The sequence below is a fragment of the Punica granatum genome, chromosome 4 (assembly GCF_007655135.1).
Source record: "Punica granatum isolate Tunisia-2019 chromosome 4, ASM765513v2, whole genome shotgun sequence".
Classification (NCBI taxonomy): Eukaryota; Viridiplantae; Streptophyta; class Magnoliopsida; order Myrtales; family Lythraceae; genus Punica; species Punica granatum.
In genome coordinates, this window is record NC_045130.1 from 2,642,952 (window position 1) to 2,667,740 (window position 24,789).

The 24,789-nt window shown below is 38.2% G+C and overlaps 3 protein-coding genes across 5 annotated transcripts; 1 reads left to right on the forward strand and 2 right to left on the reverse strand.

Annotated features, from left to right (window-relative positions):
• Positions 1 to 1,203: 1,203 nt before the first annotated feature.
• On the forward strand, positions 1,204 to 10,987 carry LOC116205602 (COP1-interactive protein 1). 3 transcript variants are annotated; one of them, XM_031538235.1, is made up of 12 exons: positions 1,204 to 1,627; positions 2,004 to 2,124; positions 2,884 to 3,015; positions 3,209 to 3,409; positions 3,513 to 3,635; positions 4,053 to 4,090; positions 4,172 to 4,295; positions 4,652 to 9,547; positions 9,687 to 9,839; positions 9,937 to 10,038; positions 10,127 to 10,257; positions 10,425 to 10,987. In XM_031538235.1, exons 3-12 carry the CDS (start codon positions 2,938 to 2,940, stop codon positions 10,705 to 10,707), a joined length of 6,129 nt encoding a protein of 2,042 aa, XP_031394095.1. In that variant the 5' UTR covers positions 1,204 to 1,627; positions 2,004 to 2,124; positions 2,884 to 2,937; the 3' UTR covers positions 10,708 to 10,987. The 3 variants fall into 3 exon arrangements, with proteins under 3 accessions (XP_031394095.1, XP_031394094.1, XP_031394096.1); XM_031538234.1 differs by having other exon boundaries at positions 1,204 to 1,603; XM_031538236.1 differs by lacking the exon at positions 1,204 to 1,627 and adding an exon at positions 1,773 to 1,919.
• An 85-nt stretch (positions 10,988 to 11,072) lies between these two features.
• LOC116205604 (membrane-anchored ubiquitin-fold protein 6) lies at positions 11,073 to 12,587 on the reverse strand. The gene is made up of 3 exons (XM_031538237.1): positions 12,066 to 12,587; positions 11,574 to 11,744; positions 11,073 to 11,303 (listed from the first exon to the last, which is right to left on the reverse strand). The coding sequence occupies exons 1-3, from the start codon at positions 12,196 to 12,198 to the stop codon at positions 11,248 to 11,250; spliced, it is 360 nt and encodes a 119-aa protein (XP_031394097.1). The 5' UTR covers positions 12,199 to 12,587; the 3' UTR covers positions 11,073 to 11,247.
• A 6,926-nt stretch (positions 12,588 to 19,513) lies between these two features.
• On the reverse strand, positions 19,514 to 23,576 carry LOC116202912. Its single transcript, XM_031534548.1, has 2 exons — positions 23,445 to 23,576; positions 19,514 to 20,819 (listed from the first exon to the last, which is right to left on the reverse strand). Exon 2 carries the CDS (start codon positions 20,569 to 20,571, stop codon positions 19,708 to 19,710), a length of 864 nt encoding a protein of 287 aa, XP_031390408.1. The 5' UTR covers positions 20,572 to 20,819; positions 23,445 to 23,576; the 3' UTR covers positions 19,514 to 19,707.
• Between the last annotated feature and the right edge of the window lie 1,213 nt (positions 23,577 to 24,789).

The window sequence follows — 24,789 nt, forward strand, 5'->3', positions numbered from 1 at the left end:
TTTTAGGGCTTGAATATTTTAAAAAAACTATCTAATTCTACCAATGAAGAGGAAAAAAAAAGAAGAAGATAAAAAGCCGTTTTCCAAAATGGAGCCTCACAACCAAAAAGGGTCTTTGGATAGTTGTAAACGCATCAAATTGCAATGAATGAAAGAAATTAATATCGGATTATCAATTATGCACATGAAATGAAATTCGGGAAATTGCATTTTATGGGTTAAGGGGAGTTGGCCTTTATCCGGCAGAGGCAATAACTTTTCCTTTAATCAAGAGCATCCACTCATCTAATTTGAATAAGGGCCAAACTATCAATCCACGTCGGGACCTCATATCTGAAAAAAAATGGTCCAAATTAATTGAATTTGCATCAAGATTCGTGTTTTATATAACCACCTGAAAATCTTAATAAACCTCTAATAAGTCGATAACATTGGTATCGCGACTCAAGCAGACTATGCGCACGCCGACACGAAACTCCGAACGCTACTGAAACCCGTCTCGTGATTCTTGATACCGAACAGAAAGCAAGTCATCCATCCCATCGCTGGGGGGGCATTAATGCAGCAAAAGTCAATGCCCAGGGGCACAAACGTAAAATGAACAAGATCCTAATTGTAAAAATGAGAATAATCTCGCTCCCGAAAATTACTGAATAAATCATTCGGGATTAGTTAAGTAGATGTCGAAGTATTTGGCGGGACGTCCCTATTCTCCGCTAAAAATAACAACAATTAATTAATTAATAATCAATAATTAACTGATTAATCAATTGATAATTAGATAATTAATCAGAAGAAAATAATGAAAGCTGACGTCTCACCTTCATCCCCACCTCCACTGCACCTTACTATTAATGATCCACGCAGCTCTCACCCTTTCACTTTACAGCTTTTCGGCTCTGCTTCAAGAAAAAGTCTCCAATTTTTCAAAATTCCATCTATATATTCCATGAAAATAATTCACCGGGCCGTCCTCCGATCATAATGTTCGTGACCGAACGGTACATCCCACGGACATACGACGTAATATTAATAACACGAACATATCATAATGGAAGCAAATACATATTTTGTTTTTTGGGATCGGATAAATTATTGTTTAAATTTGATTTAATTTTGCATTATGTTTTTTTTTTTTGTCTTTTTGGCGGTGACACCATCGTTTAGTCTGAGAATTGAAAAATCTCTGCCTCTCTCTCTCTCTCTCTCTCTCTCTACAGACACACATAGGGACAGACAGACACGCCCTTCCTTCCTCCCCTTCTCTCTCTAGGGAGATGGCTCACACTTGCAGCAGACCCAGCAGCTCTGTCAAAGAACCTTCACTCCAAAGATTCCATTTTTACTTCCATTGATCTCATCAGCCCCGCCCCAGCTCTGCCCTGCTCTTCCTTTCAGCTTAAGCAGACCCCCCGCCAGATCCAGTCTCCCGCCCACCTACTCCACCTCACCACTGTTTCCCATTCCTCTCTTCCATTCCTCAATCTGACCGAGCAAGAAATCCCAGCAAGCGACCCCATTCTCCGGCACTGCGGAGCTCCACATTGCTCTGTCTGGGCGGCTGAATCCTCCTCCTCCACCCATATGCTGGTTTCCGCGTACAGTGAGTTCAATTATTCGACTCGAGGTTGTTTGAATTTCCATTATTTTAAATTCTTTTTGGCGTTTTCTTGAAGGGAAAAAAAAAAAGAAAGCAAAAGGGCAAAAAAAATGAAACTTGTTTTACATTTCCTGCCATGCTTCACTTGGGGTAGAGTAGATTTCTCTTGCCACATTTGGTCAGGCACCTTGTCAGAGGAACCGCCGTGGTCTTTGTTTTTCTCCTGTTCCTCTTCTGCTGTCAGAATCCATCCCCGGGTCTAGTTAGGACTTAGGAGTGTTTGAGTGTCCTCTCACCATTGTTTTCTTGTTTTTCTCGGGTCTGTTTCGTGGGGCTCTTCCTTGTCGTTTCTTGAACCGAAATAAAAATCTAAGCTCATATTTTGCTCATTGCTTCTTCTCAGGGCTTAGATCTGGTAATATTTTTCTTCTTCTTCCTCCTTCTCCTCCTCATCGGAGCATTTCGGCTCTGGCATTTACGAGTGCGGCATTTCGGGTGGTGAAGATTGTGTCTCCACTTTCAAGGTATGAGCTTGCTTTAGCTTTGGGTCTCTCTCTTCCCATTTTCCCATTTGGAATCCTGAGAAAGTGATGCAGGGTGAATAGAGAATTAAGTTGGTCGATCTGGTGTTAGTGGTGGTGAAGGTCAAACGGCAGTATTAGGCTTGTCGTGAGGGACTTCAGCCGATCTCTTCATTGAATCTTTTGCCAATATTTCCTTCGATGAATGCATGTAGCATTTTGCTTTCTGGGTTTAACAGATAAGCAGTTGAGCTTAGCGATCTGAGCATGTTGTGCCATTTGAATGTATTGAGCTTGGTTGTGAATTGCTTGTCATCTAGTCTAGTCTAGCAGCGAAGCAGACAGAACCCTTCACGTTCATTTTCTTTTTTTGTAATCAATGAAGTTAAAATTTCGGCTGCAATTCTGAAACTTGATTAGCCTTTTCCAAAATCTTAGTCCTCTAAGCTTTTTCCCTCCACTTAATCAGCCGAATCAGGGTCTGACTTCTAAGAGGGATAAGTTTGGGACAAGTTGGTGGATATAGAGGAATTAATAAAATTTGGCCATAAATTACCATGAAGCTAGGCTTTGTGAGGCAACTTATGTTCAAAGTCGGGAAACTAAATGTTATGCTTGCCTAGTCCAACACTTTCCTGCACCTCCTGCTTTTCCAAAAGCTTTTTTTCTTGATTCCCATTGAACGACGATAACTATGGCACTGATGTTTATAGATGTAGTTATCAAATACTAAATCAACTCAACTGATAAATCTGATTGCAGGTATCAAAGTGGGCCTTGAAATGTCCGTTCCGATGATCAAGTGACTATCCAATAATGTCAAGAATAACGAGGTGGAAGCCTGAGAAGACGAAAACCAAAGTTGTCTTCCGTCTGCAGTTCCATGCTACACATGTATGTGTTTTTCCCAAAATTTTTGTGCATGTCACTAATTTCTCTAAATGTTTGATTCACTGCTTTATTGCTCGATAAATCTCATTTCTACTTTATTGTTGACATCCCATATGTTGTATGTGGACTTCTTAATTCTTGAGGTGGTGTCGATTCTCTATGAGAAGGTTACTTAGAAATTAATGTTCCTTTCCAGATTCCTCAAAGTGGATGGGACAAACTTTTCATAACATTCATTCCGGCTGATTCTGGGAAGGCAACAGCCAAGACAACAAAAGCTAATGTGAGAAATGGGATTTGCAAGTGGGCTGATCCTATCTATGAAACCACGAGGCTCTTTCAGGACCTCCGAACCAAACATTTTGATGAGAAGCTCTATAAGTTTGTGGTCTCAATGGTAATGCCATACCTCCTGGTTTGTCAATTTCAGTTATATCCTGTAAGAAAGTCTTGTGATGATGAAGATTAATTTTATCCTTTTTTAAATCTTGTTGATTCAGGGCTCTTCGAGGTCTAGCCTCCTTGGTGAGGCAACTATCAACCTCGCCGATTATGCTGATGCATTGAAACCCTCTTCGGTTGCTCTCCCTCTTCAGGGATGTGATTCTGGATCTATTCTACATGTGAGGATTCTTTCACATATTGTTTCCGATTAAATCTTTTTCTGCAGGTTGGCTAAGTGTATCTGTGGGAATATTGCTATGTTTGGTGCGATTTCTTCGTCACTATAATTTGCCAATACAATACTTTTTGTTTGCACATTTGCTTTGGCATGATCTCTATGCACGGAGAACGGAATCGAAGTAAAATAAGTGAATAAAACAAATGAAATCTAATAAAATAAAATTAATTATCAATCTATCATAATAGCATGATCTCGAATTCATATAGGCTACTTATGGAAGACTGAGAATTCCTTTGAAGCACCATATTGGTGAAATAATATGGAACAAATTACGAATTACTCATTCTATTCCATGTTTTAAAGTATTTCTTGAAGGGAACATACATCTAACGGCTTGTTAATTGTGCCAATATAGGTTACTGTGCAGCTGCTGACTTCTAAAACGGGCTTTAGGTGCTTTGCTAAGTCCTGTAAATCTCGTGCTTTTTCTTTCTACTTTGCACAAGCTTATTTTCTGGTTTCTCATAAATCCAGGGAGTTCGAGCAGCAAAGGGAGCTCAGAGAGAGAGGCTTGCTGACCACTTCTGACCATAATAGTCGTAATGAATCGGCCACTGGAAGACTGTTATCGTCTGGAGTCACTATCAGTGATCATGCGGTATGCTTTCCTTTGCAGTATCTTTTATTTTCAAATTTACTTTCGTATTCTTTAGATCGCTGAGTGGTTTATCAGCTTTTGGTTATTTTAACTCTATTGCCATTCAATATAATTAAATTCCTGCTTACTTTTAACGACTTATCATTATGTCTTAACAAACACAGGATTGCAGTAACTTTTGCTTTAGAAAATGCTTGACATATTTTTTGCAGACATTTTCTCCTCTATGTATCCTGTTGAAAACCAACAGCACCTATCACTTGCACTGAATGGAGAGAAACACTTAAACAAGCTGCGCGTATATCTATATTATCAGTTTCTCTCTCTTCACTAAATTACTATCCTTTTGGTTGCAGGAAAACTCGAGGGTTAACTTAAATCCCCAGCTGAGAGACCATTCTTTGCATGAAGATGACGCCGCCCAGAATGAAGACCATGTGGGATCCCCCATTGCATTTGATGGTTCTTCAAACACATCTGGATCTCTATATGCTGATAAACAGGATGCACCAAGCCCTCACGAGATTGACTCTCAAAATTCTGATCAGAAGTATCCCCCCACGCATGGGACACGCGATTGGATTAATAGCTGGGGCTCAGAATTTTCTGGGGACAATGATTTAGCAATTGCGTATGAAGAGAGTCGGCTGAGAGGAAGTTTAGATTCAGCAGAAACCTCTCTTCACGAGCTGAAACTAGAACTGAGTTCTTTACAGAGTCATGCTGATGAGTTGGGAATGGAAGCACAGAAGTTCGCCCAGCAGCTTGCTGCTGAGATGGCATCAGGGGAAAACCTTGCTCGAGAGGTGGCCATTCTAAAGACAGAGTGCTCCAAGTTCAAACGTGAGATTGAAGTCCTGAAAGATAACAACAATAAGCTTAGGTCTCAGAATAATGGCAGGAAATCAGCAGCAAATGTTGAGGAACCTATATATCAAGACCTACAACTCAGATGGCTAAAGGGACTTTTACTCGTGGAAGATAAGCTAAGAGAGCTTCAGAACAAAGCTTGCTTCGGGTTTGATGATACCGACTTGAGGGTGTTGGGCTCGGACCTGGAGTCAATGCTGATGATGTTGAAGGATCTCAAGCAAGGGACTGGACAGGTGATATCAAGTCTAAACTTTGTGGCACTAGAAGGTGGGCCTGCTCTAAAAGAGCTTGTTGTGGACTCTAATTCACACGATAGTGAAGAACTTAAATCAAGGTTTGGGCTCGGGACTGATTTATATCAACCTGAAAGCATGCTTCATCATTCAGTTGATATAACTAACTCAATGAAGAATAGGATAGACGAACTTGTGAGGGAGTTGGAGGAGTCAAAGGCTGAGAAGGAGAGTCTCGTGCAGAAAATGGGCCAGATGGAATGTTATTATGAGGCTTTCATTCAGGAGCTTGAGGGGAATCAAAGGCATATGCTGGGAGAGCTGCAGAATCTGAGGAGTGAGCACTCTGCGTGTTTATATGCTGTTTCTTCAACGAATGCTGAGATGGAAAGAATGAGGCAAGATATGAACGATAAGCTAATATTACGTACAGAAGAAAAACATGAGTTAAATGTGCTCAACAAAGAGCTTGAGAGAAGGGCTGTCACTGCAGAGGCTGCCCTCAAAAGGGCCCGCCTGAACTACTCCATTGCTGTCAGGCAATTGCAGAAGGATCTCGAACTTCTGTCTTCCCAGGTCTCCGCCATGTACGAGGCTAACCAGAATCTCATCAAAGAGGCTATTCAAGATCCTGAAGAAGTTAATCCTGCTGGGACTTATAAGAGTCGAGCTTTGCTGCAGAAGAAACAAAACTTGGGTGGAGAAGCCCTTTTAGATGACTTGAGAAGATCATTGAGCTTACAGGAGGAACTTTACAGGAAGGTCGAGGAGGAAGTTCGAGACATGCACTATGAGAACATGTGCTTAGATATCTTCTCTAAGATTTTGCGGGAGACCCTGCTTGAAGCAGTTTCAGATATGGGTGTGAAGATGAATGAAAAAGATGAAATGACGAAGCAGCTAGGATTTTATAAGAAATCGAACGATGTGTTGATGCTGAAGTTGCAAAATACCCTGGATGAGGTTGAATCACTTAAAAAGGAGCAAATTGCTTTGTCTGCGAAGTTCTATGATATGACTCAATGGAATGAAAACTTAGAAGCAAGTTTACGGAGTGTTACTGATGAAAATGGATGTCTCATGCAGAAAATTACTGAGTTGGACAATTTACTGAGAAAGGAGACTGGAGAATCCAGTGATCTCAGGAATGGGAACATTGCCTTGCAGGAAAAGTTGGTGAACCTTACACATGAACTTCACGAGGTGGAGTGTGTGAAGAAAAATCTGGAGATGCGTGTTGGCAATTTGCAGGAAGAAATGCAGGGTTTACTAAAAGCTTATGATGAGAAGGTTTCGAGACTAACAGAAGAGAAGGAAGTGTTAGCCAAGGAAAGAGAGATGACTCATGCTTCCTTTAGCACATCAGAGTCTGCTAAGGAAAATCTTGAGAAAGTTGTCAGTGATTTGCAGGAAAAAATGCAAGCTCTCTTGGTGTGTCATGATGAAAGGCTCTCCCAACTAATGAAAGAAGTTGAAGGTGTGACCAAGGAAAGAGATACTGCTCATGCTTTGTTGAGTGCATTGGAACCTGCTAAGGAAAATCTCGAGAAAATTGTTGGTGATTTGCTGCAAAAATTGCATATTTTGTTGATCAATCACGACAAGAATTTTGATGTGGCATCCCTCGATTTATTTGCCCTTGTATCGCAGTTGGGAGAATTTCAGGAGACTGCACAGCAGAAGATCTCCAGACTAATGGGAGAGATTGAAGCTTTAGCAACCGAGAGAGATGAAGCCCGAGCTTCCTTGGGTTTGTCAGAATCTGCAAAGGAAAATCTGCAGAAACTTGTCGACAATTTGGAGGAGAAATTGCGAGATTTGTTAGTGGTTCATCACAAGAATTGTGGTGGAACATCACGAGACTTATTTGATGTTGTATCTCAAATAGGGGAAGCTCAGCGTGGGGTGTATCAGAGAATCTCCGACCTAATCGGAGAAGCCGAAGTTCTAGCAAGGGAAAGAGATGTTGCTCAAGCTTCATTAAGTTCATCAGAATCTGAGAGGGACAATCTGAAGAATGTTGTCTCTGTGTTGCAGGAGAAATTGCGCAGTTTGATCATCAGTTACGATGAGAATGTCAATGGATCTTCCCTGGACTTGATTAATGCCCTGTCGCAACTAGAAGAGTTCCAGAATACTGCACGTCGAAGGATCTCCGAACTAATGGAAGAGAATAAAGTTTTAACAAGGGATAGAGATTCTGCCAATGCCTCTTTGAGTCAATCGGAGTCTGATATTTGTGCTGTGAAAGAGAGATTTGAATGTGACTTACGTGATATGCTATCAAAGATAAACACCTCCGATACCTTGGTGCGGAAGCTTCAATCGGAACTTGAGATTATTGCAGGTAGGCTGAATTCATGCTTGAAAGATGAAGAAATCTATGAAGAGCAGCAAAAGGTGCTAATTGCTGATCTTGATAGGTTCAAAGCTGAGCTAGAACAGTTGATTTTAAAGAATGCGGATCTTGCCGAAAATACCTTGTCATTACAAAATCTCGGTGAAGAACTTGAGAAGAGCAAGTTGGCTGTAGAAGAATATGCAGAGGACAATCGTTCTCTGATGGAATCATTACGGGAAGAAACCGAGGAATCTGCTCGTCTTGTGTCAGAGCTTACTAAGCTGAGAGAGAGTTTGCTATGTTTGAATGAAGAACTGCAAAGAGAGAGAGGCTGCAGAGAAGAAATGGAGAACACAATAACTAATCTCGCTGCACAATTGAATGAGACACGCTCTCGGTTGCCAGACTTTGACCAGCAGCACTCCGAGCTGGTTCAGTTGAGGCAATTAGTATCAAATCTAGAGTCAGAAAAATTGAGATTGTGCAACCTTCTGTTACAGAAAGAAGAAAGCATTAAAGTGGCTTCTCAAGAATCATTCTCGATCAAACATCTGGAAGACCAGTTGTTTGAAATGCAAGGCCATTTGATAGCTTCAGACGCTCAATTAGTTTACACTGGAGCTCAGTATTGGACGTTGATTGAGGATGTTGTCCAGCAGCTTAAGCTCTCAGAGAGGAATCTCGCGGATCTCAATGATAAGCATCTCAATATGGAAAGCAGACTGAATCATTCTCTTGCCAATGAAGTGCATCTTATTGAAGAAAATGCAGAATTGTCGAGAAACCTTGAGTCCCTGAGAACTGAGCTAGAAGCCGCCGCTGCGCAAAACAGAGTTCTAATTGGGAACAATGATGCTCTGGCACTAGAGCTCGAGGAACACAGGAGGAGAAATGAAGTTTTGGATGGCATAATTTTGGAAGGAAATAGAAAGCATGAATTCCAGATCGAAAGGCTGATGCAAAGGCTAGCAAGCTCCGAAGAGGAGATTGATAGTTTGATAGTTTCCAACGAGGAACTTCAAGTTGAACTTTTGGTACTCAAAGATAAGCTCTGTGAGCACTGCAGGGAATTGACTTTGATGGAGAAGGAGTATAAAGAGCTAAGTGAGAGGCTATCTGCTCAGGTTTTGAAAACCGTAGAGTTCAAAAATTTGTCCATCCATTTGAGGGAGCTCAAAGAGACGGCCGAGTCTGAATGGGCCAAAGCCCGCCAGAAGAAAGAAGCTGAGAGCCCTCCTTTTGCTGTTCAAGAATCATTAAGAATCGCGTTCATTAAGGAGCAGTATGAATCGAAGGTTCAGGAACTGAAGCAGCAGCTCTCTATCTCCAAAAAGCACAGTGAGGAGATGCTCTTGAAGCTACAGGATGCTGTTGATGAGAGCGAGAACAGGAAGAGAATCGAGGCTTCTAATTTGAGGAGGAACGAGGAACTGAGCATGAAGATCTTGGACTTGGAGTCAGAGTTGCAGGAGATTGTTACTGATAAGCGGGAGAAGGCCAAGGTGTACGACTGTATGAAGGCTGAGATGGAGTGCTCTTTGATAAGCCTCGAGTGCTGCAAGGAAGAGAAGCAGAAGCTTGAAGCTTCCCTGCAAGAGTGCTGTGAGGAGAAGTCTAAGATTGAAGCAGAACTTGCGCAAGTTAAGGAGCTACTTGAGAGTTCCAAGACACAATCGGGCATTTCGGAAATTTCACTTGCTGAGACAGCGAATAGTGAGAGAAGAAGTGTGGACCGGGCCTTTTCACTATATGGTGACGAAGCTGATTCCTGCTCAAGTCCAATTGCTGAAATGCATACGAAACAGGTGACATATGAAACTATGCTAAGTAATTAGAATGGTTTCCTTGAAATTGTTTTGAGGTTCATCTATGAGGACAATTTTAACCCTTTCTCAGTTTCTTTAGAAAACATTGTTCTGTTCGTTAATGCATCTGTTATCGTAGGATTCTGTATCTAGAGGTGAAAATGGAGTCCAGAGTCTTGCACTTGTAAACGGAGAGAATTTTCTGGACAGCGATGCGAAGGATCTTGCTCTCGTTAATGACCACTTCAAAGTTCAAGGTTTAAGGTCAAGCATGGAGAACTTAAATAAAGAGGTATGTCCTGAGTACGCTTATATCATGCAGATGCACTCTATTCAGTAGAAAATATTTTTCTTTTGCTGTCGTTATGATTTTTCTTCTCTTTCTGCAGTTGGAAAAGATGAAAAATGAGAACTGGCTCCTCCCTTACGAGGATCATCAATTTGACCCAAAATTTCCAGATTTAGAGAGGGAACTCATGCAATTGGATAAGGTGATTTTTCGCATTGTTATCTTGTCTTCCCATAATAAGCAGTTCTGATTGATTCACTCTTCTTGTTATTATTACTGCTATTTATCAGGCAAACCAGGAACTGGGCAGCATTTATCCATCATTCAACGATTTGGGAGGCGGCGGCAATGCACTAGAAAGAGTGCTTGCTTTAGAGATCGAATTAGCCGGTGCTTTGCAGGCGAAGAAGAGTTTCCAAAGGTACTCTCTTTCTGCACTTATTACTGAATTTCTCCCTACTTTCCTCACTTAGGTATTATATTCTCATAACTTTTTCCATGTAACTACTAGTCTGCGGAGATTCTACCAAGCAAGAATCTTTTGACGTATCTGACATTTTTTTTTGTGACATTCTTCATTCTCTGCAGCTCTTTCCTAAGACAACACAGCGATGAGGCTGCCATATATAAGAGCTTCAGGGACATCAACGAACTGATCAGAGACATGCTTGAGCTGAAGGGGAGGTACTCAGCTGTAGAGTCTGAGCTAAAAGAGATGCATGGCCGGTATTCACAGTTAAGCCTTCAATTCGCGGAGGTTGAAGGCGAGAGGCAGAAACTTGTGATGACTCTCAAATGTGTTCGGCCTTCTAAGAAGGCCCTTAGTCTGAACCGGTCACCATCAGCTTCTCTGGGAGAGAATCCATCGTAGTGACAGTATATACATAGATTGCGGCAAGGAATTATCGTTACTTAGATGAAGTCTCTGCAAAGTTGGCATGGGATCGGGAAAGGTTAGATGCAGCGATACTTACTGGTGTAAATAAGTGCCATACTGGTGGTGGATTTGATTCACCATTGCTGCAGTTATAAAAAAATCAAATCTCTGTAACATTATTACCCGTTTACTTATACGGTTGTAAACTTGTAATTTGTCATCGATGTACAGTGACTTGAAATTTTTTATATGGCCAAGCCATTGCTTTGAAGTTCGCTGAGGTTCAAACATTTGCATCTGATACTCACGAAATATATGCACAACCTTCTGTGCCTCTTGTTACCAATGAACCAATCCTGTCAATTCAACACCACAACATTCCTGATCTCTTATTCACTTTGGTTTCGACCCGAGAAGCTCGCTGCACAAATTCACCTTTTCCAGAGGGCGAACCGAACAAGAACCAATGAATGAGAAACATAAGAATCCCGACACGAGTAAATGCAAGTTCTGTTGAACAGTTGTTACTCCGAGCTACAAGATCATGCAGGAGCACCGTGTTTTCTTCACATTGTCCTCCTCTGGCTTCCCTGCAGAAGAATGTCCGCCGAGTTTGAGGTTACGTACTATCAGCAAGTAGTCCTCTCCATCTGGTTATCACACTCAGAATCCCTACTTGAAATATATTTCTCAGAGAGTATACTGTGTATCTATCTCCTGCTGTTCGTTAACTCCCGTTCATGGATAAGTTTGTGAGTTGCACCTAGAAGAAATCTACCTCACTGGGTGCTTTCCAGAACGGAGGAATGGAATCGGTTACAAGGACCAATCATAAGTACTAGCATCAGTTTTGATATTACCTTTATTCTTGTCCGGTCGAAGGGGCCGCAAGACGACATGCATAGTGATGACTCCTCGGGGAAACTCACCAATCGGAAGTCTTGAATCAGCGAGTGTCCTGTTGTTCTCCAAGATCTTCCCGGCATGGATTAGCTTTACGTCATTTATCGTCCTCGGAGCACAATCTTTGTCTGATTAGAAGTGACAATGCCCGATGTCAGGACCCTATCTTGTTAACTAGCTATATATATTTATAGGAGCGATACAAAAGAAAACAAATGCTAGTAGATAATATTTCGTGGAAAAACGCCGGAAATAGAAACCATACATGTAATTTTTACGGCTTTCTTAGGGATCAACTTTTCTGTTCTTTTATTGACGTCAAAGCATTTATCGTGCAGAGCATTTGACAGGTCATTCATTCAAACAGCACAAAAAAAATCTGCAAAAGCATTGCACATAAAGAAGTACTCATCGGATGAGATGATTGAACTCCTGTCCTGAGGACAAACCTCTAGGCCATTGAGACACGACTTTTTCTTTGAGAGAAGCCACGGTCGTCCCAAGACTGTACTTCGCTGGACCGATATCGCTCCCATCTGCAAGCCGAAACTTGAGTTCGACCAAATCCTCCTCCCCTGCCATCTAATCAATCAATCAAGCCTCTCACTACAGAGACAGAGACAGAGACGGAGACAGAGACAACTTCTAATCCTGAAAGAACTCTCTTTCCAAAATCAGCTCGATGTTTCAGCCAACTTCTAACTGAGCAGGAACTCTGCTCCAACTTCAAGTTCCACAACGGCCCGGATTGGTTTCGGTCACAACGAATCAAGAAGCCTGCACAAACTCCAAATTTGCAGCTACCCAGATGCACTTCTTCCGCGGAACCATGCCCTGAACAGGACCTTAACGTAACGGAGGAAATGAAGATTTCTTCAAAGAAGGAAACTTATCTGAAAAGGACTAGAAGTTCTTGCTTTCTTCCTCAAGTGGGATGGTTTGGTTAAGTTTCCTTTCTTTCTTACCTGAATGGATGAATGAGTCTCTCAACTATCAACTGACGACAAAACAAATAATCCATTTGATAATCGGACAGTGACACCACACCGAGTTGAGCCCCTAAAATATTAAATTCTTACGAAACGCACCCTGTTCTTTTCTTCATGCTTAAAAAGTTCCCATTCTTTCTTGGATTTTTCTTGGTGGTCTCCACGTCTTGCAATCCAGAAGTTTTTTTTTTTTGGCTTAAAAACTGAAAAATGTGAAATAAATGTTGGATTTCATTTTCCATGACGTCTTTATTTTCCAAAAACAAAGACTTTTCACTATTGGATGGAGTTGTTTTACATCAGATTACAAGATATTAATCTATTTGTAATTTGCGCCATTTTCGAGATAAAAAGTGTTCGAAAATGCTTTATATTTAAAATTTGCTGCAGAAAACTTACTCTATGATGTAACTCGAATTGTTTCACTTTGCAACTGAATTATGATATTCCTTTAAAGTTAAAACGGTGAAATACCGAATATTACAAGGAGCGAAACTCTAGGGGCCAAAATAACATCTGCAATTGAAGGAGGGGTGGTTGTATTAGAAATTTTCTACGTTCTTACAGATTCCCTGCTTGGAATCAGCCAAACTCATATAAAATAGTCAATTACCACTTATTAATTTAATATTCTCACACAGAACCTAATTCACTTCCAGATTAACGCCAAAAAAAAATAATCCAGATTAACGTATCCTTTTCTTGGACAAGAACAAGTCAAATCTAAACCTCATCGAGGATACCAACACTATTAGCCATTTTTTATACTTCTAAAAAATAACCGTGATTACAACTGTTATGACTAATGGATTTTTCCTCTAAACTTCAACTAAGACCTCTTAATCTTTCCCCCAGTATCAATATTGATATAGTTATATGATATTTATAATCCCAACTGATACAGGCATAAACGGGAATGTCTTGTACCACGGGAATTACACCGTACAGACACATTATATTGGGTTACATACTACTCTTGATCTAATTTTCGAGACATAAATAAAAAGCCAAAGTTTAAAGATTGCTTCTAATATGGGACACTCAATAATGTCCTATGGTGGGATACTAATCCTATCCATTAGATATTTTAACATAAAATATTGGCCATTCATAATTTACGTATTTTGCTCCTTATATTGTAGTCCTTCAACTATTCATTTAGCAGTTTTGCCCATGATAATTTGTACTCGTCCCTCACTCATTCGACACATGGCCCAATCACATCGTCACACGTGTTCACATGCGAGACAAAATGTAATCGTGTAATGGCCGAAATCCGACCGTAATTAATTGGACTAATACAAAACCGATAGTCTAGTTTTTTGCAAATCCGATTTTGTCTTATTTATTCAACCGGTTTGTTCAATTTTTTATTGGTTAATTCTATCATTTTTTAACCAATTTCTTCAGTTTTTCATTTGTTCATTCTATCGTTGTCAACTCTGATCACCATGTTTGATCATCATCTAGCAATTGATATGGAGGTTTCAACCTTTTCGATCATCAAATTGTTTCCACAAACAACTGGTTTTCGCATTTCTTTATACCTAGTTAAAAATTTTGTTCACCGGAATTGAAACTATAACTTTCTCATCAAATTCGCGATGCTTTCAATATGAAAAGAGTCCCCTGCCGAACGTCCCACCATTGCGATGGGAAACTAGTTTCGATTACGATGGCCAATTCCTATCGATATGTTTTGCTTCACTTCATCAAACCGCGTCATGGCTCAAGGCTTCCCATAGTATACTTGGAGAGTTCGTCGAAGGTCGGCCATGTTGATCTTTCTCATTTTTGTCCCGGCCTCCAATCAGTTTTTCTTTTTGGCAACGGTAATTTTCCTCATGTTATTCCCTGATATTGAGGGATATTTTGCAATTTTCTTTTGGTAAGTTGATATTTTCCAAGGATATTTCGTTTGTTAACCGAGTTAATTTTTCTTTCTAAAACTGTTTTGTATTCTTGGTTCAAGCTAATTGTCTTGTCTGCTAGATTAATTTGTGCTTTAAATAATGTTAGGAATATAAATTTCTTTATGAGGGAAAAAAATCAATGAAGAGAATCCTGATAAAAAACTAATAAGTTCATATATTTATATATTTTCCGAAGTCAATTCTATAATTCGTTTAAGCAAATCTAACTAAGTGATAACAACTAGTAATTGTTAAAGACTTTGAGCAATAATCATTTTGGTAGATTGAATGACTTGCCAAGGCCGATCATCATATTCTATTCTTATTTATAGTCTTGGTTATTGATGAATGCAGCAATGATGACGACCATTTGATAAAAATAACTATTTGGAATATAGCTAACTTTTATTTTATTTATTTATATTGGAACAAGCTAATTGTAATGTCTGACATAGTTAATTTGTGTTATAAATAGTTTTAAGGATATAAATTTCTTTAGGAGGAAAAACAAAAGTATTAGTGAAGAGGACCGTAATGAAAAACTAATAAATTTGTATATTCATATATTGGCATAAACCAATTATATAATTCGCTTAAACAAATCTAACTAAAGGAATAACATTAAGCAATTGTTAAAGACTTTGAGCAATATTGATTTTGGTTGATTAAATGACTTGCAAAGGACCACTTTCATATTTTATTCATGTTTATAATCTCAATTATATGAATGTAGCAATGATAACGACCATCTGATAGAAACAAATATTTGGAACAAAAATAACTTTTAGTTTGTTTCTTTATATTGGCTCAAGCTATTTATTATGTTTGCCAAAGCTTATTCGTGCTATGAATAGTTTTAGGAATATAAATTTTTTTAGGAGGAAAAATAAAAGTATCAGTTAAGAGGACCATGATGAAAAACTAATAACATCTTATATTTATATATTGGCCTTGGCCAATTCTATAATCCTGTTACATAAATCAATCTAAAAGGATAACAACGAGTTATTGTACGGTTAGAGGTAAATGGCGGTTAGATGAATCATGTTTTTCAGCTTTTTTTTTTATCAATTTTTCTAAATTTAATTTACTTTTTTTATTCCATAATTTTAGGGATAGTGACCTTTATAAAAACTAGCATTCCATATTTTTAGGAAGTTAAATTAGGGAATTTATTTTTTTCCCAAATTTTTTTCGAACAACTGAAAAGAAAAGGCAACCGTTCGTTCACCGAAAGCTGCTATCAATGACGGCGTTTATTATCTTTAAAATATGTTGAGTATTATTGCAATAATCCTGTTTTCTTTCCATCGTTGTCATTTCATAAATTTGCGTTCCGCCATACTGTATTCGTCCAACTGCACAACAAGACAACCACCAATGGTCATCTTTAGCACCTAAGAGCATAGCCGGACATAAATCGTTCATGAAACTTAATCATAAGTTGACTAAATTCATTCGTTTGATTTATTTGATTATGTATTGTTTCATTCGGTTGTAATTCTCCAAATGAAAATCTAAGTCCGTCTTTCTATTATCCGGTGGATGGATGTCATGGCTGATCATGCTATTTCAGAAAAATAACTAAATGTTTAAACCGAGTCTACGAATCAGACCGATAAATTCGAGCCGATTCAATTATGAACAGCTTTGTGTCAAACCGGTTTTCTTAAAAAAAAAAACATAATGTTCAAAAAAATCGGGTGGGGTTTGTCGTGGTTCGGGTAGGAATAGTTAAAGGGTCGGGTAGTAATTGTGACACGTGTCGTTGTCTACATGCGATATATCATCAATCAAACCTATTTGATTGTTTTGGAATGTGACCCACTTATATTGTAACATGATCGAAAAAACTACGGGTTAAAATATAAGTTTTAACACTTAAAAGGGTGAAAAAAAGTCTCATCATGGGACATTATTTAGTGTCCGATGCTAGAATTTTCCAAGTTTATATGATAAATAGAAACAATTGGTTTCTAATGGCATATTTCATTAGACAGCGTCATTAATCCGTTGATATTGCAGGCAGAATGGAATAAAAACTTCCAATTGTGATGAATAATATTTAAGATATTATGCACATTATTCTTATCTTTCATATATAAAGAAAACATGATTTATGTCTTTGGGAGCACCATAACTTTGTTATTTTGTATGCCAAATTAATAGTGGTTTTCCTGAATATATAAATGTCGTGGACTTCCATTAATTACTTCTTGAGCATTATCAAGCCCACTAATATAGTTCCAACCATTAAAAAAGGCCTATTATTGGAGCAAAAGGAGCAAATCAATACCAGGTTCCACGATTTAAAGTGTCTTCTGACTACTCAGTTCACCTGTAGTGGTCGCACTTTTAACTACAAAGTCGGGGTTCATCATTAACTGGAAGCATCTCCCTTCTTATTAGTTAATTTTAATTCCTGCACAGGGATTACTCTTAGGCATCAATTTGAGAGCACCTTGCAATCTCGCTAAAAAATTACACAACAAAAGTCTTGTGAGCCTACGTCCAAATATGGATCAATCTCAATCTGTAAGTTAAAACACTCCGTTAAAAAGAAAATAAATTGCCTTTGCTTTGACAGTACTTTTAAGCTTTATGTACTGTCTTTATTTGTTTATTTATAATTATCGGGAACAAGAAGGAAGTGGGGAAGTGGGGTCGGCCCCAGTACTTCGGGGGGCGCAATCAAGAACATATGGTACTGCCAAAAAGTGCTTAGCACTTCGGTATCTGCAGAGTACTCACAGCCCAATCATGAGCTTGACAGAGAGAGAGAGAGAGAGAGAGAGAGAGAGAGAGAGAGAGTGAATGAAATCATGCACACGAAAGAAGAACCAGAAGAAGAAGAAACAGCTAAATAAAGCTTAGCTGTACTCCGATACTCCCTCTAATCTCCACGCCCATTACGTTGTGATTTCACCAGCTTTCGTTTATTATATTCATCATAATACATCTTATTAATTAATTCATTAACGCCCTACACATCGTGTGCTATTCAAAGGTTCTGATGATGTTTGAAGAATATGAGGATTCGACCAACGCACCTCGTCTTTTTTGAATGATTTTTTAGTATTGTATGAAATAGAGGGTGAAGGTATCTTTCGAGATTTAAATATCTTAATGATAAAGTACTTTAAAAAAAGAAAGAAAAAGAAATTAAGTAAATAGGAATGGATATGCTCCTTGGAAATTGTTGCATCTATATGATCTGCTGGGCCTTTTTGGATTGATCTAGGCTGGCTAGCTGGCTGGTATACATTTTCTTCGGACCCCAACGACGAAAGAGTCCAAACATCTCATATGAACCTGATTATATATATATATATATATATATATATATATATATATATAATCGCTTGCCTCAGTACCCACCTCTGATAACTGAAGTTGCAGCAAAGGCCATGTATAGACTTATGTGGCACATATCCTGATAGCTGCGTGCTCGGCATGGAGTCGATAGATTCCGAATCAAGGGTCAAAATATTTTTCATAAGGTTGAGATATTAATATATTAATATATTGATAAAGCAAGCAGAAAAGAAGGAAAAAAATTGAAGGGTTTATATTATTACATAGGAAATTATAATTGGGGATATAAGTAGATTTTGGAAGAGCTGCGATTTGACGATGAATTTGGTAGGAATGATATATTGTATTACCTCAGGAAATATATAGTATTACCTTAGTATTTGGTAGGAATTCGGAAGAGCCTTTCAGGGGATCGTTGGTTTAATTTGTGAACATTTTTATTGAATCTTTGCAGGGTATGAGTTTGCAACGTACGCACTGATAGAGTCACATGACACAATTGAATGAATGTGGTCGAGCGGAAGTGCGAACCACACAAATATACCAAATTGATGCACACCACGCCGATGTCAAATTAATAGACACGACTTCGTTTCATTTATATTAGATATATGTGCAATTTTTTGTGCTACAAGTAATGTTATGGAAGAATAGCTATATATAGACTGATTATATATAATAACTACGAAAATTTGAGACGCGTGGTTAAACAATCTAAGACAACATTAACTAGGGAAAAGTAATTCCCTTGTTAGATTTTGATTTGTCAAGATTTAGCTAATTAGAATCCCAAAAACTTTTTTTTCGGTAGAATTCATTTTTTTTTGGTAGAAAGAAGTCCAAAAAAATTTTGTTTCCTCAGTTTGCCAAGTAGTACGGATCGTATTGATATTTGAGAAAATGGACAAGTTAGAAGATAACCTAGCTGGCTTAATCCAGCTAATTTTCCTTCCAGCGCATCATTAATTTTAGGATACAACTCATATCTTGCAAGAAACATACCATAATATCAATTATACTGGACATTGCGTATCCTAATTATGATTACCTTTCTAGTGTAAAAAAAATAAGAAACAAATGTTGTAAATTCGCGGTGAAGTTATATATATATTCTCAAAGGATATTCGGTCATATATATACAATTCATTTCATTCCAATAATATTCCACCTGTGATAAAATTTCTCAACCTTCATTTGCATACAAATTAAACGATAAACAAATGGTAAAAGCTAGGGCATGCCTGTCGAATGAATGACATAGCTATAACAATATTTTTTTTTCTAAGGAATAACATATTGGAATTATCGAAAAAAAAAAAGAACATAGCAGAACCGAGTAAATATCTATTTACGATATTACATTTCAGCCTGATAATTATTCTTTTACCAAACCGATTAATTAACTAATTGATCAGCACATTGAAACATCAGTTTACCCTTCACTGCAAATGCCCAGAATTAATGTGTTCATTGAGTCTCCATCGAACTGCCGATAATCCCCGGAAAATGGCCCTTTTATCCGACTTTGCATCAGATAAGGGTTATTAACCGATCCTAATGATGCACATTATCCATCCCATCACCTCTTCTTTTAATTGTAATAATCTATTCGAGAATCGATTATTTTGAGTGAATTGTTCAGTCGTGGCTTCAGAAGTGAAAATTATATTATATGATATATATTTAAATTCGACTCCGAGAAAAAGAGAACTCAACTTTTGGATAACCAAAAAATATATAAATATAAATATATATAAAAAGAAAAAGCAAAACCCTAGTCTCAGACCTGATTAATGGAAGACAAAGTAAGATGAAGATGACGATCCTATTCAATTTGTATTATCCAATCAAATCTAATTAGCCATGGACTGGCCCTAGAGAGCTGGCACTGCTACCCCAAATATACAAGAGGATCCTCCTCCGGTCACATTAACTCCCCCACTAATGTTGTATACTTTTAAGCACTTCCCAACTGCTCCTCCAATCTCGACTGTCGACCCTGTCGGCGGCTCGTCATTGTCTACCGCCATCTCCGACTTATCGGTGTTATCAGTCTCGCAATCACTAGTATTCTTCCTGTTTTCAATCTCGGCTTCAGAACATTGTAAATGGTCATCTCCTTTAGCATTATCGCTAGTTGAGGAAGATGCACTATTGCCATTAGCCTCGGACTCAAACTCGGACTCTGCCTCGGCCTCATTTTCGAGGTTGAAGACTTCATCGTCCAATGGTACGAGCTGGAGGGTGAGGCGGCCGTCCCTCCTGTCGGCCCGAAAGTACTCATGGTGCCTGACCCGCTCCTCCCTCAAGATGAGCCGACCATCGCTCGTGTAGGTCCTTTCGAGGACCCACGGCATGTGAGAGTGTAGGTTCTCCGTCCGAGCAAGCAATGGGATCGGCGGGGGATACTCCTTCTCCTTCCTCTTCTCCTTTGTCTCCCACCGCCGACTCTTCCTCATCGTCATCCTCCTCTCCATCGTCACCGCCTTGTCATTGGCTTCTTTCGGCCTCTCCAAAAGGGACATCAGGTCTAGACAGCTCTCCGCCCCGATACAGTCTCCGATCAAGAGCGACGGCGAGGGTGGCTGCTGAGAGAACATCTCGGGGCAATGGGTGGTCGATGGATCATCAGAGAACGGATACGACAAGAGAGGAGGGTCACTGAGGGTCCTTTGTGGACCCTTCAGCGGGGAAATGCTATGGGTCTGGATCGGCTCTGATACCATTTGGCTCCGCATTTATAAAGGGAGGGGAGGGGTGCAAAAGTGCATGGGGTGGGTGACGTGGCGGGCCCTTATTAATAAGGATCTACAAGATAGGGGAGAGAACAAGGGAGGGGGGCGCTTTGAGAATAGGAGTTTGGTATGGGAGAGAGGGAAAGATGGAGCAGAAGACAGCTAATACATCTGAGAGGGCACATTAAAGCATTGGCTTATAGATATTGGTCCTGTCTTGTTCTTGGAATCCCACCATATTGATTTTTTCCCTGAAAAAAATCCAAAAGAAAAATCAAAGACAAATTAGAGCAAAGTCATATATTGGGAAAATTGCAATTTTTATTGCTGTTAATTAGGATATAATTTATGTGTATAGAAATATTCAAATGGCAATGCGTGCCTGTAAGGGCAAGTTTGATGAGTGGCAGTTTGGGGATTAAAGATATTTTACTAATTCAAAGAGGAAATGAACTAATGAGCATATATTGCATTGTTAATGACCATATGATTGTCATGCCTATGTAATTTCCATGACAATACCTAGTCAGTGGCCGAACACGTGGACCCATTCCAGCCACCAAAACACCCAATTTCGATAAATTTGGAATTAAAAGTAATCGAAAAAAGGCAGGAAATATATTTATTTTGCAGAGACTAAGGGTGTGCAGATAGCAGATGCAGTTTATTTGAATCAGTAAATGATAAATGTTGGCAAAGGAAGTTTGGTGTTGCATAGATATTTCTTTATGAGCAATTAGACTGGATACAACTCGAAATTGAAAGACCAACTTAATAGAAGTCGATCCAATGTACTTTTTTAAAAAAAAAACAAGAAAAGAAGTCGAACCAATGTAATAGCAAGTTATATAATGCAGTATTGAATTAATAAGTAAATGCAAAATAATTCTTTTGTTCTTTATATAGAAATCAAATTTGCCTTCACATGACTTTTACATATGGAACACTCAGAACCATAAATCTTTGAAACCAGACCGAACATTGAACTAGACAAGATATGGGTTCACGGATACATGGGTTCATGGATAGTCCAACCTGGTTTGAGAAGTTGGACTGTATTTTTGAAAATCTAATTAAGAAACTGCAAAATATAAAATTAGTCTAACGATTTGGAAAAATAAGTCATTACTTTTATAGAATTCTTTAAATAATGATATATATATATATATATATATATAAAAGATATTAGACAGAATGATAGGACACGTTAAACTGTGATTGACATGCATATATATAATATAAACACAAAGAAAAATAAACCCATCAACAATATTTTATTTGTTACTTCCCTTCAATAAAGTCACAATGGATACACGGAAGTATATATAATAATTCCGTACCGTATTTGAATCAATGTCCCATATATCCGGACCAATGATTAGCATATAATAATAGAGCAAAACCTTTTAACGTAATGTTTTTATTCTAATAAAATTGAGTTTCAATTAAATTCAATCAAATTCAAAGTAAAGAATAAAATATTATTGCCCAAAAAAAGGAATAAATAAACCAAATGGGACCCACAATTAATATCTGAACAAAGGCCTGAAAACATTGTATTGTAAAATGCACATATATGAAATGTAAAGATGGGATTCCGGAAAATCGGTACTTAAATTTCAACGAAACCATTGTTTTTATTATCGAAAATAGGAAAATCGTGCATTTTGGTTCATTTGGAAAACGATTTTGCTCCATGCCCAGAGAAAAATAAAAACTGTTACGGAAACTATAACGAGTCGATAAATTTGTGTAGTCATTGTGGATTATCCATAAAATCGAATATTTACAAGTTATGTTTATCTGTATCTTATTACATTACATATTCAAATTGAAATTTTATTTTTAATAAAAAATCTAAAAAATATAAACTGAAAATTTTCAGTACTCTTGATCTCTTCGTAAAAGCTTGGATAATCGACTTGCAATTAAAATTGGATAACCTTTATAATTTCGATAAATGAATTCACAATATAATTTTCTATCATGATTACTTATAAAAATTTTGCAAAAAGTATTGGGAGCAATAAGGATACAAGTCTGTGCGACTATACAGACAACCTGATTCAAATACTACAAAATGGATGTGAACGGAAGACTGGAGTCGACGAAGAAAAGATGCAATCTTTCTGAAGGATTAATTTCCGGGATCGCAATTACGACCGGCTGAAAAACGACGCATATGCACCAAAGAAAATCACGATTTCTGTAAAAGTGATGCCAGTCCTATTCTGGCGAATTAATGAAAAATTAACATTTATTTGGCTGCAGCATTTAATAACGGCGGAGAAATACAATTCTCAGCAGCAAAATAAATTTTTCATGGCTAAACACGAAAGGAAGAAATAAATATACAACCGCGTTTTTGTGTCAAAGTTAGCGATTTAATGATATCTCAGATTCCATTTTGTTTTGAAGATTTGAAGATGAACATAAAGAATTTATATGCGGCGGGCAGAATAACTGTTTCGAAGATCGAAATGTTTGATATACAAGAATCCAAGACGAGCAATTTTTGCAAAAAAAAAATGGAGCCATGAGTTAAAAAAGCACAAGCCTGGTTTTATGGAAAATGGAATATCAACATATCAACACGAACACATCGCGAATGCACTAAAACAAAGCGAGGCTGGGGTCAAGTGATGATTTCACATATAGCTTAATCCGTATATCCTGATCGAGTTTGAATGATAAAGCATTCATCTAACACATGATATGATGATTGCACCACACAAATGATCTTCAATTGAGAAGCCACAAAACCACTGACGACATTATTAACTCGAACTCGAGTTATTGAACAGATTATTATTACGACCACAAGAAGAGGAGAGGCCAGGCGAAGAAACAAAATATCGATAGGATTGATCGCTAACCTTATATGGTGATGATGACTCGGGAAAGATGGGCATTTTCTGGGCATTATCGGTTGGCACGGAGAGGAGACTCAGCATGAACAGCTCATCAACAAGTAAGAGAAAGACGGAGAGAGAGAGAGAGATAGAGAGACCCTTGATGAAATTGGAGGAGATATATATTCAGTTATCGGAAGATATTTTCTCTTTATCAAATTGCATAATGCCCATTTTACTTTTATTCATCTGAAAAGGATTCCCCATACTTTCAAATTTTTGTACTCACAGATCCCTCTTGTTTCAAATTGGTAAATATGGTACTTATTGTCACTTGTCATCCTACAACAGTCGACGTTTTGATTAGGTTAATGGATTTTCATTACCAAGAGAGCACGTAACTATAATTTCGTCGATTTTATCTAGATTTACATACCAAATTTATGCAAATTCAGTTGTAGCTATTGCTTGAACTGAATCCGGTTATATCACTAATGCTCTTTAATTAATTTAGTATTAAGATGTGGTTGGCAACTGACAATACTTGTACTGTGCCTTCGGGTTGGTATATATTGAGGGGCTCTCTTCTTCTTCTTCTATGCAGCAGGAAGATATAAATTGTCACCTAAATCAAACATTGAAATACGAGAACTCCTCTCTAATTGGGTCAGAAGCATTGGGCAGGGGCTTACGTGTGCAATTTTATATTTTTTTGGGTACTCCGGAGGAAATTATACATATACATACATATATATATATACATATATTTTGGGGTAAAAATGTCTAGAGTATAGACACTAATCTATTTGTATGGGTTGCTTACTTTTAGGCGTCGTTTCAGGGATTGAGTCGAGGCGGCCACCGAGAAACGGCGTTACGTTTTTGGCTGATCAGGGCTGTTCTTGGTATTTTATCTTCTTATTATTAATCCATATCATCTAAATTCTAAAACAAATAAAACTAATTAAATCCATATCATCTGTCTTTTTCTTTTTCTTTTTTCTTTTCTTCTCTCTCTTTTTTTTTTCAGGCTTTGTTGCAGGATGCGAAATTTCTTGTGTGGGATTCGTATTTTTGGTTGAAGAAGAATAGAAAATTAAAAATTCATCAGTAGGAAATTAGAAATTCAGTATCTATTTTTTTAAAGATAATTACCAAAATTAATTCCTTTTATGTAAGGGAATTGAGGATTACAAATTTCAAATTTAGCTATCCATCTTGATCTCACTGCATATGGCAACGGGACTCCACTGGATATGCACGAACCTACTCATAATTAATTCGTATGCATTGGAAAACTTGTTGGGCTCAAGTGAAAGCAAGGTGAAGTTTGGGCTGGGCTCGATCTTATGAGGCCCCGCCAGGACTC